At 40.5% G+C, this 14,832-nt stretch overlaps 1 protein-coding gene across 4 annotated transcripts in view; it reads left to right on the top strand.

Moving 5' to 3' along the window:
• The window catches only part of rptor (regulatory associated protein of MTOR, complex 1), a 277,608-nt gene that overhangs the window by 199,260 nt on the left and 63,516 nt on the right, over positions 1–14,832 (top strand). For all 4 annotated transcript variants that reach the window (XM_050043590.1, XM_050043589.1, XM_050043588.1 and 1 more), the window contains exons 19-21: positions 369–489; positions 1,646–1,786; positions 6,293–6,448. In XM_050043590.1, coding sequence (XP_049899547.1) covers positions 369–489; positions 1,646–1,786; positions 6,293–6,448 — 418 coding nt within the window. The remainder of the gene's footprint in view (positions 1–368; positions 490–1,645; positions 1,787–6,292; positions 6,449–14,832) is intronic.

The raw sequence follows: 14,832 nt of genomic DNA, 5'->3' as shown, positions 1-14,832 counted from the left end.
TTATATTTTCACGTATCTTTCCTCTCTTGCAAGGAGCACCTGTAACATAAATAATTTCCCCTCTGGGATCAATAAAGTATTTCTGATTCTGATTCTGATTCTGATTAAAAAATATATATGTTGGAGATTCCTCTGCAAACCAGTAGAGGGATTCTGTGCACCACCAGTGAGACACATATCATAATTTGAAAACCACTGTGTTAATGCGTTAATAATTTATTGTTAATGTTAGAGATTTAGCACTCATTTGTTACCATTATTCCTGGAAAAATCCTGTGTGGCTTGAAGATACCAAGAAATGAAGTTAAAGAAATTAGTGGAAGTGAACGATCATTATGTTTCCTGTTCTTTCCGTACAAATTTGACAGGAGCTGGTTGTAGCGCTGAGTCACCTGGTGGTCCAGTATGAAAGCAACTTCTGTACAGTTGCCCTTCAGTTTATAGAAGAGGAGAAGAACTACACAGTGCCATCACCAGCCAACACCGCAGGTACTGGAGACACACACACACACACACACACACACACACACACACACACAGGTTGTATTTGTGTTACAGAGAACGGAACAGCAGAGTCAACATGGATTACTAAATAAATGAATCCCATTTCCATGTGATGGTTGGATTATTTGGGTGGTTTAACGGAAGGACTGTGTAGGCCATAGTATTTCCTAAATTGTGACCACATTCTAAGAATATGGGATATGATAAGATTATTGGCTGGACTGTCCATAAGGATCTCAAGAGAACATCTATTAATGCGTGGCAGGCAGATTGTTTTTTGGGGGGTCAAAAGTGGAATGTTTTGAAAACGCCATGATCATTTAAATAAGGTTGGTGTCTCCTGCCATGGAGAGGGGGAGGGTTCAGCATCATTCCTAATCTGTCCTACATATATCTATCAGAGGTTTTAGATTAGATGTAAGGAGGAGGTCATAAGATCTAGGGGCCCCTCTGCCAAGTAAGAACTGACTTTTTTTTTCTTTTCTTAATTCAAATATTGACTCTTTTGACTCTGGGTTGACGGGATGTAATTAATTTTTTCCCCAAACTAAGTTTATAACCAGCCAATTTCCCACATTGATCCAGTTTATCCAGAACAGATGGAATAGATCATATTGGATTCCTGACAAACAAAAGAAGGTCATCTGCATATAATGTTACTATGTACAGTGAACTCCCCTCAAATGCACAACTCTTATCACAGTGAAATAGCAAGAGGCTCCCAGATGGAAAGATGGAAAAGTAATAGGGGAAGAAAGAAAGATTTATCTGATTTGTACATTGTTTGTGCAAATACATGCCTAAGGACCTGTGTACGTCAGTTTCACCATAAAATTAAATTTGGGCAAAAATTCTCAAAAAGAATACTCTACTCCACCTAGTAAAATGCTTCTCTGCAGCTAAGGATATTACCATTTCTGGAGTGTTGTGTGTAAAGATCAGTGTAAATTGTGTTAACAATTCTACAGGTATTGGGGAAAAAAAGTGCCTCCATCTTTGCCTAGTCAGATTAATATGGGTCTAGTCTTATCATGGAGTGCTGTTTATTCTAACATTACACTCATTAGAACAACATTTATTTTTACTTGTTTGGAATTATCTGGCTCTGACCTGATGTATGTCTTCCTGTGTTTATGTCAAGAGCCTGGTAACCTGACTCCAGTGCGGGACAGCCCAGCCATCCCACGCCTGCGATCAGTCAACTCCTACACCAACATCCGAGCTGCCACCACTGCCCGCAACCTGAACAAGAGCCTGCAGAACCTCAACCTCAATGAAGAGGGTAGGAGGGAGAGTGCTTGGGAATGGAGCGAGAAAGAAAATAAGGCAGATGGGAGGGAGATAAATAAGATGAAGCAGAAATTTAGATGAGTGTAGGAGGACTGAATGAAGACAAAGAGGCAGATTTAGTCAGCTGAATGACAGGCATTAATCCAAGGAGAGACCATTTGCACATTTCATTGGGTTTTCTTCCTCCACATCAGCTTTGGACTGTGAACGTAACAGTCCTCAGGCTAACTTCTTTATTCTAGCATTTACATTCCTGAGATTGACTCAGTAAACGTCAATAAGAGGTTTTACAACCAGCAGAGAGGTTGTGACCAGTTGGACAAGTAGAGATAAGAGTTCAATTTGAGTTGACATTTATTCCAGTCCAGCTCATATGCACAAGTACGGTAACTGCAAAATGCTCCTCATTCTTGCCATCCAAGTCTTACTAATGAGTATTGTGGATAAATGCCAGAACACACATTGACCTGTTATTACAACTGCACAATTTGTTTTACGCAAGCATTATCAAGATGTTGGCTTCCAAAATAATGCTCCCTCTTCAGTGATGAACTTTGGCTCTTTCCGAAAGCAATTGCTATCTGCTATCACTTGAGTATGAAGTGTCACTCCACATTAAGCAACTCTTGCAGCTGTGGAGGGCACCCAGCATTCAGGAATCAAGCAGCAGAACCCATTAAAATGAATTTTAAGTAGTAAAACATGTCAACTTAACTTAAATTAAGGTTTTGCCGATTATCGCCTCAGACTCCAAAAACCTTTTTAATTGGCTAATGTCTCCTGAGAGTTTTTTAATTTCTAATTTAAGCAGTTTAAATGTCAGGTTCAAATTGCCCCGGCTCATTTGTGATGGGTGAATCTCTTCAATTTCTCTATCACAGTCCTGTAGAGCACTTTAATGCCTCCGTGCCAGTGATAGCTGTGGCTGGAGATATTATGTTTTTGACTTAAAGGCTTATGACAAAATTTCAGACACATCTCTAATAGAGTATAATGAGTGTAAAGTGATTGCATTTTGTATTTAAAAGGTCAGAGGTCAGCTTCACTGTGACATCATAATGTTCTGCAAAAACAGCTTTCTGGCTATTGCTAAATGCCATAACTCCGTAACAGAAGAAGAGACATTTGGTCAGATGCTGAATTGGTGACACCCATCTTGGGTGTCCACCTTGAAACTGTGCTGATTGCATAGATCTTCAGTGCTGTCGAGGGGAAGATGTGTGTGAAGCAACCACGTTTCAAAGCATGCAGCTTCTTTGCAAACACATTTGAAGCATTGTCAGCTTGTATGGCTACAGATGTGGATGTAAACTGTAACTGCAACTTGACTGGTTCACAGAGGCGTTTACAACCATTAAGTGGTAACTTTAGTTTATAAAGCAACTCTTCCAAAATTCCTCCAACAACTCAGTGTTGGGTTCTACTTTTCATAGTTGCTCATGCTATTGGCTCTAAGTTTTATAGTTGTTGCCTCTAATCTTCTTTCTTCTTGTTTTTTCTTCACCATTGTGCCACAGATATCTGCCCCAAAGTCAGTGGCACTTTGGAAATTAATTTTACATCTATTGTCCCAGTTTTTAGCAAAAATATGGTGTAGATTTAGGAGGCTGACATTCTTGCACTGAATAATTATTTACATACTTGCCAAAAAAGAAGGAGGGAGCAAACAGGGACAACAAATATGCTATTGTGCTCCTTTCTCTCAGCTCAGTCAGTTCTCCAGTGAACGAGCAGACTTCACTGAGCCTGCCTGATCCCCAGTAGGGACTGGGAGCTGTCCATGGTACTGAACTGTAGGCCTGTTGAGACCAGCCCAGGTCCATGGTACTGAACTGTAGGCCTGTTGAGACCAGCCCAGGAAATTGTAACAGGGACACACTCACTTCTCTCAACCATGAGCAGGAAACATCCGTCACCATGGATACAGATATGTAGATAGCTCCCCGAGCTGTTACATTGTATTATGTGGTTTTCCTGTAGATGTATTACACATCCAGAACAATGAGCACTTGCTCTAAGTTCTCTGTTTTAATTGGTGTGTGCAAATACTATAAGATAAGGGGAACTAGCTAAATGTTTTTTAACCAAGTAATGTCTTTGCTTTCCTATTTTCACTTCACTTATCTGTGAGATCCCTTCAATTTACAGTGAAAAATCATTGTAATAAAAATGTAATCTATGGCTAAGCACCCTGACACAAGTTACATTTTGTCTATTCTCGGCCATGTACGATTGTGTTTAGGGTTAGTGCAGTTTGGTAAGTTGCACCAGTGTTGGATTTTTTTTTTTTTTTGTGCTCCTCCACTCCCTCGTGCTGGTTTATTAGGCAAACACTCAAAAAGAGGCAGAGAAGAGAGAGCAGGTGTGTTGAGGCCATAATGGGATTGATTCTATCTGACCAATCACAGGTATTTGTTTTTAGGCAAACAAAATATCTCTGCTTCTCAAACACAGTCGTAGCTGTGTGCTCCGAAAACCTGCAGTGTCTTAAAAGGGAAGAGTGTGTTGTGTTTGCATTTTGTGGTGTCATAAGGAGTTATAGCTTTAAAGGGACAGTTCACCCTCAAAACAGCAATACATATTTTTCCTCTTACCTGTAGTGCTATTCATCAGTCTAGATTTTTTTTGGTGTGAGTTGCCAAATGTGTTGGATATATTGGCCATAGAGATGTCTACCCTCTCTCCAATATAGTTGAGCTAAGTGGCACTCGGCTTGGCAAAGTGGCAAAAAAGTACATTTGAAAAAATCTACAGCAATGTCTTTTTCCAGAGATCATGTCCTGGTTACTCAAGATAATCCACAGACCTTGTTGTGAGCAGTTTCATGTAGGAGCTATTTTCTTTTCTACCGTATCACTACACAGAAGGAAGCATGCATCTACTGTACTGCTAGCTCACCTAAAACCACTGAGCTAGCTAACGTTACAGCTAAGCCAAGGAGGATACATTAATGTTTACATCTCACGTTGTCACGAGCACTAACCTCTCGTCCATGAGTAGATGCACACTTCCTTCTGCACAGTGACACAGTTGGCAGGTGCAGTTGGGTATAAAGAAAATAGTTCCTACAAGAAACTGCTCACAACAAGGTCTTTGGATTATGTTGAGTAACTGGGTCATGATTTCTGGAAAAAGACACTGCTGCTGAGTTTCTCAAATGTATTTTTGTGGTGCTTTGAGCACCACAAGCTGAGTGCCATTACCTTCCATTATAATGGAGAGAAGGCAGACATATCTACAACCAATATCTTCAACTCTCAGCAACTCACACCTAAACAATCTAGCTTGATAAATAGCACTACAGATAAGAGGAAAAATATGATATGTATTTCTTTATTTTGCGTGAACTGTCCCTTTGAGATGAAACACTTTTAATTCTGGAAAATAACTGTTTTGTCCACCTGCCACTGTGGCTGCTAGATTCCAAAATCTACCAGCCACTTAATTGATTACCATTGTTTTTTTGGCTGATGAGTGAAGCAAATCCAGCAGCCACTTGCATATTTTACCAGCATTAGGTTGGTGGCTGGTGCTAATTTCCAACCCTGGTATTTCATGAGGTCTTGAAGTTACAGACTTGGACTTTTTTTCTGGTGAAATATTAAAAATAAGGAGCTTTAACTGTAAATTTGTAGCAGTAAACTGTTTTTTTCCTTAAAAAATAGATGCATAATCATGATAGATAATCATCAAGCTAAGCAAAATAATCACGTAATGATTTAAGCCATCGTCATGTGAGCCTAACATCCATGTTCACAGCTTTGTGAACACATGACCTGCTGTCACCTCGGAGCTCTAAACCTCCTGTTTGTGTCACTGCTGTGACTCAGACAATTAAAGCTAACTGCCCGCCCTCTGCCTACCACTGCCAGACTGAGTAATGCATGAGCCCTGAGTGGAGTTAAATCACTGGCACTTGGTGAGGCGCGCAACCTACTGCTGATACAATTTCTAATTCATATTCTCAGTGCTCATTCCAATATGCAGTCGTGTTTATCATCAATAAGCACACAGCAGAATGTATTTCCACTCTCTACCAATCTCCATTTCCACATTCCAGCCTGCAGTCAGTTTGGACGATGCATGGTATTTGGGTTTGTATGAGTCAGAGTAATGTTTGGTGATAAGGAGAGTTAGAGCACGAGATGAGTGAGCCTGACAGCTGAAATCATGTTATGAGCAAGGTCTTGTGTTGGCATGTAGCCTCCAAGTATAAGGACTGCTTCCACTGTGCACCTTACACCTTATTGGATGTTGATTTGGCTATTGGCTTTTTACAACAATAATAACGATAATAAACTTTATTTATATGCGCTTTTATCGCAGCTAAAGTGCTTTCTAAACAAAATAAGAACCTCTTGGTGTTACATTTATGATGCTCATGAATTTTTTTCGCTGATTGGATCTGGGGGTAACAGTTTTGTGTGTGTGTGTGTGTGTGTGTGTGTGTGTGTGTGTGTGTGTGTATGTGTCTGTGTGTGTGTGTTTCTTCGTTCAGGTGGACCAGCAGCCTTCTCTCCCGGTAACCTGAGCACCAGCAGCAGCGCCAGCAGCACCCTGGGGAGCCCTGACAATGACGAGTACATCCTCTCCTTTGAGACCATTGATAAAATGAGAAGGGTGTCCTCCTATTCTTCCCTCAACTCTCTTATAGGTAACAACTAGCAAGTAGTACTGCACCTCTGTCACCTTTGCTAGACTTCAGACAGGGCGAGGTGGAAGATGCCAGCCCATGTGTTTTATTCCAAAACACAAATTTTTCATTGCTGTTCATTCATCATTTTTATGACTTTGCGCCGGCAGTAGTTGTGGGTGGAGGCATTATGTTTACAGGTTGTCCATACTTCCATACATCCCATTCTTGTAAACGCAGTATCTCAAGAACATCTTGAAGGAATTTCTTCAAATTTAGCACAAACACCAAAAGTCAAGGTCACTGTGACCTTGCATCCATCGCATTCTCGTGAATGCGATATCTCAAGAACACCTTGAGGTAATTTTTTCAAATTTTGCAACCCACTTGGACGAATGAATGCACTGATTAGAATTTGGTGGTCAAAGGTCACTGTGACCTCACAAAACATGTTTTTGGCTGTAACTCAAGAATTCATATGTTTATTATGACAAAATTTCAACAAATGTCTTATAGAATAATTTTTTTTTTAATATTTTTATATAATAGAGGTCAGTGTCACTGTGACATCATAATGTTCTGCAGAAACACTTTTCTTGCCATTATTTAATACCATAATACAGGAACAGAAGGGGAAACATTTGGTCAGACACTGAATTGGTGATGCTAATCTTGAAACTGTCTCGATTGTATAGGTCTTCTGTGCCTTCGGGGGGAAGATGTGTGTGTCGCAACCTCATTTTTAAAAATTCAGCTTCTTTGCAGAAACATTTGAAGCATTGTCAGCTGTCATAGCTACATATGAGTCTGCACAAACATGGATGTAAAATATAACTGCAACTTGACTGGTTTGTGGAGGCATACACCTGCAAGGCAGTAATGTGCAAGTCTCTTGCGAGTCCCCTGACTTCTTTAAGGTGTGATGAAGTGAAGTTAGTGAAGTAGCCCTTTAAACATACAATATGTAATTGCTGCTAGGGGTCTCTCAGTCAAAACAACAACAAAAGACAGAGCAAGGCCATCATTACAGTCAGTGTTTATTGTTTAGGACATTCTTACCAGGAGCCAAATGATCCACAGAGGTCGCCTCTTCTTTAAAACAGGCAAACTAGGTGATTACAACCAATAAAAACACTGAATAAAGCAGTTTACTTTGAACATCAGTGTTTCTTGCTGATGCTGTTTGGCATAGCAGAGGCTGGAGCTGAGCTGCCACTAACATTTCCTCCACTTGTTTCTTGGATAAATTAAGAGCCAGATGACTAACATCCTGCATCCAGTTAAAACATAAAGTTAAAAAGACCAAAATCTAGTAGTATGTAGCTTTAAACTGGATAAAAAGTCAGTTCATGACCACTTCTGGCAGATAAAGACACCCCTATCACATGTGCAAAGAGGACATGACACCACTGACAGCGACCCAATGACATGATACGTGTCCTTGATTAAATCACAGATTTCTCTGGGTTTGGACATTGTTGGAAATGTTTGGTTCAATGTAATTACACAATTCAAAAAATGAATATAACATTGGTCTAGTTGTTTTTAGGAATGTAAAAGTGGAGAAGTTTTCATCTTTAAACCACGTAAATAAAAGGCCTAGAGCTGATCTTTTACTATCTTCTTTTAGCTGCGCTAATCAATATTCTTATATAAGCAATGGATCAATCAATATGTGTAATTTATTTGCTCATAATGATAAACCCCACAGAGAATTGTCTCCAAACGTTGCAGCTTTTTAGTCTGTTTTAGCCCATTGCTTTGGTTAGTATTTGGTGTTTGATTGTTTCGATTTTCTGGCCCACAAATGTACCATACTGGTTTATGCTCACAGCTCTCATCAACCTTGTTTTCAGAAACAGGTGGCTAAACAGCTAAAATACTCTGGTAAACATATTGTACTCTACCTGCCCAACACCAAACAGCAGACAGATAAAGTTAGCAACTAGCTAGCAAACATAGTGAAGCATCTAGCAGCTAAAGACCCAGTTACTTTTCTCAGGAGTTGGTGGAGACCAAAACAGAGCTAAAGTGAGAGTGAGTATTTGACCTAAATTTGTCAGAGTGCAACAAACACAAATTTAAATTCAAATGCTAATGTTGCTTTATGACAGCTGGATGCGTAAACGATGTTAGCTATTTTGACTTTATAATGCCAACGTGTGTGTTTTCAGCTTGTTGTGGAGTTCTGCCACAAGTGGCCATTGTAGGGGTGTCTAGCGGTGAGAATGCAGAGCTGAAACTTTCCCATTCCCAATAATTCCACTTATTGCTGTGTTTACCCTACTAGGGAGCAGGAACTGCAGCCTGTATTTTACGTCATCAACAACAACGCAGTCCTTGATCGGCGTCTTACGTTATCAACTACAGAGTGGATCACTGATTGGCCCCAACTGGATTTTAATTTCAGGAAAGTGTTTGGGGGGTTAGTGGGGCCAGATTGATACAGAGTTCAACACAGAATGTTGAGCTCACGTCATCAGGATGGTCTTACCAGGCAAGGAGAACTACACTGGCCGACATGAAAATGCAAATGGCCCACTTTAGAGCCGGTGTTTGGTTTATCTGTGCTGGGCTACTGTAGAAACAATATAGCGGAATCTACATATGTAGATAGAAATGGCTCATACTAAGGTAAAGAAAATGTAATAATTGTCAGTTTCAGGTAATTCTACACTTATAAGAACATAGTTAGAAATATCACATTCCATTTCTGCCAATAGGTTTCCATAACTCCTACACACTGGACCTTAAATGAGACTTTGACTAATGTAATTGTGAAGCCCACAGTAAATTTTACAGTGAATGACTTGAAACTGTGAGGATATTGTTTTGAAATGACATGTCTATTCTATCACCATGATACTCTTTCTCCATACTGTATTTCCTCTGTGAACAGTGCGCTAATTGTGCATCTATAGACTGATGGCAGCATCAGTGATGTATCCTGTTGGATCATTACAGCAGGCTGCTGACAGCAGCTGGGACAGTGTTGCATGGTTTGACACAGAGTTCCATCCCATGAATAACCACTTCCTAGAGGACTGAGTTAGAAACTGAGAGAAATAGATGACCAGGAGAATGTGATGGCACCAGAGAGAAAGACCTCAGGCTACCCCCAGGGAGGGTCAAACCCTCAAACTGGGGGACGTGACAGAGGAAAGCTCCCAGTCCAAGAATAGATAAAGTGTAAAAAAGGTTTGCAGATGTGTAAAAGATAGCAGAGAGGAGGTAGAGGAACTTGGGGGAGGAGTCACCTGAGGCCATTAAAGCGCTTTTCGGCGTACACTGAACTCAAACCTGCTCACTTACCCCCGTTCTCAGGTGATTGGCGGGCTCCACCATGCGTCCTGACAGCCAGTTTGTGTGCAAGCATGAAAACCATTAACTCACGCCCAAAAAGTGAAACAGGGGGTTCCCTTTTTCTTCCTTTCTCCCTCTCTCTCTCTCTCTCTCTCTCTCTCTCTCTCTCTCTCTTTTTGTCAGTGTTGCATTTTAAGTTACAGACCTCTTGTAATCTCCCAGCTGCCCTGTCACGTCCCAGTACGTGGTTTTTGCACGGCACAATGGAAAATGAGTCGAAATGGAAAATCGAATGGAAAAGTAAATTGAGCTCTGGAGAGCAGTGAATTTGACTTGGCATGAAAGTAGGTTCAGGTACTGTAATGAAATTTCCTTTTCAGCATGTTTTCTTTGATTTGTTCCTTAAATGAATGCCACCTTATTTTAGGTGGACCTGACACAGTCGAGCTCAGCTCAGCTTCATATCGGTCCTTCGAGGGAACAGCTCAATTTCTTCTGCTGTTAAATTCAACTTTAACACAATCTGCTGTGTAAATCTGGATGGAGTTGCACTCATATGCATGCATGCATGCATTATTTTCTCTCTTACACAAGACAAAGTAAAGGTAATAAAATATTTTCCATTCGTACCAATCTCGTGAACATGATATCTCAAGAATTCCTTGGGGAAATTTCTTCAGATTTGGCACAAATGATCTCAACTGTGAACTGATTATTTCTCATGAAGGCCTTCCTTCCTCAAATTTGGCACAAGCGTCCACTTTGACTCAACAATGAACTGATTAGAATTTGGTGTTCAAAAGTCAAAGGTCAAGGTCATTATGTTTTTGGCCATAACTCAGGAATTCATATTGCTATTTATAATAAAATATCACAAAAATGTCTAGTAGAATAAAATGATGGAGTGATGACACTGAAAATCCAAAAGGCAAAAGGTCAACTCTGTGACATCGTAATGTTCTGCAAAAACACTTCCCTGCTCATTACACAGTGTCATCTCAGGATTTGGATTTCGTCAGTTTTGGTCAGATGCCGAATTGGTGATACTAATCTTGGGTGCCCACCTTGAAACTGTGCTGATTGTATAGCTCTTATGTGCTTGTGAGAGGAAGATGTGTGTGAAGCGTCCATGTTTTCACAGACATGGATGTAAACTGTATCTGCAACTTGACAGGTTCAGAAAGGCATACAGCCATGAGGTATTCATTCTGGTTTCTCTATGGGAAGATACATCATCCTTTAATCTGGGATTTATTAACTGATCCAGACTAAATCAGACCCAGCCAGCTGTTCTCGTAGGATTTCTTTTAGGGCACAGGTACCATGATGCACCAAAGCTTAGGAGTTAATGTTTGATGAAACAGCAACAATAAAAACAGCCTGGCTCAGCGCGTGCTCTCATTACCCTTTTCATCAAACAAATTTAGCATTCGATATTCAGTTAAACCTTTTTCAAGCTGCTTGTGGGCCCTTATTGCTGGCATGAGGTCCCCATGTAAACATGTTAAAAGACATATTGGCCCCTTGCCCACTAAGCTGAGCCCCCACCACGGCTGCAAAGAGTCCCAGCCTCCCAGCACGCTTGTTCCTAACTCGCACCTCGCAGTGTGCTGCATGTATAAACAAGCAGGGCAGAGCAGATGAATGGACATTGGTAGCAATATCCAGGAGCATAAAGAAAAGGCTGAAATACATACTTGAGTGCAGATGAGTGTTGAATTCAATGTTCTGTTGGCATTTCCGTTTCTGTTGTCACTTAAATTTAGTTATCGAACTCAGCCGAGACTTCACTTGTCATTTTGACTTCTTTTTTTTTTTTGTTTACTCATTTGCTTCTATCTTTTGTTTGGTTTGAAGTTTTTTTCGTGAGACCCTTGGGGCTTTGTTTCATCTCGCCTAAAAAATGTATTATCTTGTTTCTCTGTTTTTGGTACACAGCTGCATGCATTCTCAGTTTTATCACATCTACTTTTTAATGCTGCAAACAAACTGAAACAAATGTTGAGAGTTAAAGTGGCCTGTGTATTATAGCATCTAAAACAAATTGAAACCATAAATGCTAAATGCAGCAGATGCTGGACACTGGCCCGCAGGAAACCAGTAGGAAAACAAAACTGTGTGGGAGTCAGGGAAGAGTTGCAGTAGTGATTTATTGATTTACATTTTAAGCATACACTCCTTTCTTTGTTTGTCTTTGCCGTCTTACTATAATTCTTACAAATCCAGGATCTCTGTGAGGCTGTGACAGAAAAGAAAACCAAACAGTAAGATGGATAAGAGTTGAGGTCAAAGTGCTACAAGACCAGGGAAACAAGATGGGCTGTGGTATTCAGTTTTGCTCAAGAGGTAGAAAACCTTCAACTACCAGAATGCACTGCACTACACCAAACCAAAAGTTGCTACCGCTGGTGGGTGACATAATGCAAGCTTCCTGTCCGGAAACAATATGACAGTCAGCTGGTAACCTATGATCTCATATTACAGTTAAACAGTGTACTAAAATATGTTTCTGAAAACATTTGAGGAATCTTCATTCGTATTAGATCAGCACTGTTTGGTCTTACCATTTGATCAGAGTTTTTTTAGCCTTCATATACACAATACAGGAGACGGTATGGGCGCCCACTTCCTGTTCACAAACTCTGTACCTCCTCCACCTCTGCATTATCTTAAAATCATGTGTGAACAGCCCTTAACAAAAGCTGATCTCTCGATCTCTGACTCGCCAGGCAATATGTTTTTGACTGTTGTCTTTATAATGTAGGGACTGTGAGTCGTTTAGCTCAGGATATTTCTCAACCTCAAGAAGTCTCTCCTCGTCCATTCTTCATCACACAACAGAGTTCTGTTTGCATCAATGGTGAGGAGAGGAGTCGAGCTGCCATAGGAGCAGAGAAAAGGAGCTGCTACGGGAGCTGGTATGTACCAGCACTGAGCAGGTGGAATCGAAACATGTATTTGCATTTTGTGGTACATATAAAGGGCTCTAAAGGGCAAACAGCGTTAAAGGGACCATTAAGATTATTTATACATACTTCTCCTCTTACCTGTTGTGCTGTTTCTCAATCTGGATTTTTTTGGCATGAGTTGCTGGGAGTGTCAGATGTCGGCCTTTTCTCCAATATAATGGAACTAGATGGCACTCGGCTTGTGGTGCTCAAAGCACCAAAGAAATACATTTGAAAAACTCAGCAACAATGTCTTTACCCATTAGAATGGCTTTTAAGTAGTAAAACGTGTCAACTTTACTTGAATTAAGTTTTTTGTTGATTACTGCCTCAGACTCCAAAAACGTTTTCAATTGGCTAATGTCTCCTGAGAAATTTTCACTTTCTAATTTAAGCAGTTTAATCGCAGGCTTCAAATTGCTCTGACTCTGATTTAAGCATGACTGCATCGCTGCAATCTCTCTATCACAGCCCTGTAGAGTACGTTGTTTATGAAGCATCTCTCCCAATATTCCTCTAATAACCTAACGCTGGGTTATGCTTTATCAAGCTCCTCATTGATATTGGCCATAGGTTTTATAGTTGCAGCTCAGACTCGCTTCTAATCTTTCTTCTTATGGCTGCCTCGCCGTGGTCCCACCGATATTTGCCCCAGTGATAAATTCAGTGGCACTTAATAATATTTTTATAAAGTCTGTCCCAGTTTTCCGCACAAGTATGATGCAGATTCAGGAAGCTGACATTCTTGCTGAGCTCAGCTCAGTCAGTTCTCCAGTGAACGAGCAGACTTCACTGAGCCTGCCTGATCCCCAGTAGGGAAGTGAACGAGCAGACTTCACTGAGCCTGCCTGATCCCCAGTAGGGACTGGGAGCTGTCCATGGTACTGAACTGTAGGCCTGTTGAGACCAGCCCAGGGAAATTGTAACAGGGACACACTCACTTCTCTCAACCATGAGCAGGAAACATCCGTCACCATGGATACAGATAGATAGCTCCCCGAGCTGTTACATTGTATTATGTGGTTTTCCTGTATTACACATCCAGAACAATGAGCACTTGCTCTAAGTTCTCTGTTTTAATTGGTGCATGCAAATACTATAAGATAAGGGGAACTAGCTAAATATTTTTTGACAAAGTAATGTCTTTGCTTTCCTATTTTCACTTCACTTATCTGTGATTTCACTTCAATCCACAGTGAAAAATCATTGTAAGAAAAATGTAATCTATGGCTAAGCACCCTGACAGAAGTTACATTTTGTCTATTCTCTTCCATGTGAGATTGTGTTTAGGGTTAGTGCAGTTTGGTAAGTTGCACCAGTGTCGAGTCACTGTTGGATTTTTGGACTCCACTACTACATTCTGGTTTATTGGGACTTCATAAAGCAAACACTCAAACAGAGGAAGAGAAGACAGAGAGGGTGTGTTGAGGCCAGAATGGGATTGATTCTATCTGACCAATCACAGGTATTTGTTTTAAAGCAAACTACAAATATCTCTGCTCCCTAAATACAGAGAGCTCCGAAAACCTCCAGCGGTAACTGCGTTGTCTGTGAAGAGAAACATCTGTTGTGTTGCATTTTGTGGTGGCTTTACTAGTTTTAGTTTTTGATGGGTTGGTTCTCCCCAAAACCAAAAATACTTATTATTATCAGTCTAGAATGTTTTGTTGTGACTTGTCAAGTGGTGAAGATATTTATTTAGTGCTCAGAGCAGCAAAAAAATCAATTTGAAAAACTCAACAGCCAATAGTCACTTTCCAGAAATCCTGACCCAGTTACTCAAAAATATCACACACCTTGGTGTGAGCAGTTTTGTGTAGGAACTATTTTCTGTCGACCCAACTACACCCACAAACCGTATCACTGTGCAGAAGGAATCCAACATTGCTAGCTTGCTCATCTCACAGTACTGAGCTAGCTAATGTCAACAGCTCAGCTGAGGAGGATACCATTAATGTTTCCAGTTGTCATGCACACAAGTCTCTCATCCATGAGTAGATGCACACTTCCTTCTGAGCGGTGATACAGTTGGCGGGTGTTATTTGGTAGAAAGAAATTAGTTACTTCATAAAACTGCTCACAACAGGGTCTGTGGATTATCTTGAGTAACTGCGTCATGATTTCACATGTTTTATTATTAATATTTATTATTAT

Source organism: Epinephelus moara, chromosome 5 (genome assembly GCF_006386435.1).
Source record: "Epinephelus moara isolate mb chromosome 5, YSFRI_EMoa_1.0, whole genome shotgun sequence".
Classification (NCBI taxonomy): Eukaryota; Metazoa; Chordata; class Actinopteri; order Perciformes; family Serranidae; genus Epinephelus; species Epinephelus moara.
Note: the sequence above shows the minus strand (reverse complement) of the source record. Positions and strands in the feature narration are given on the sequence as shown.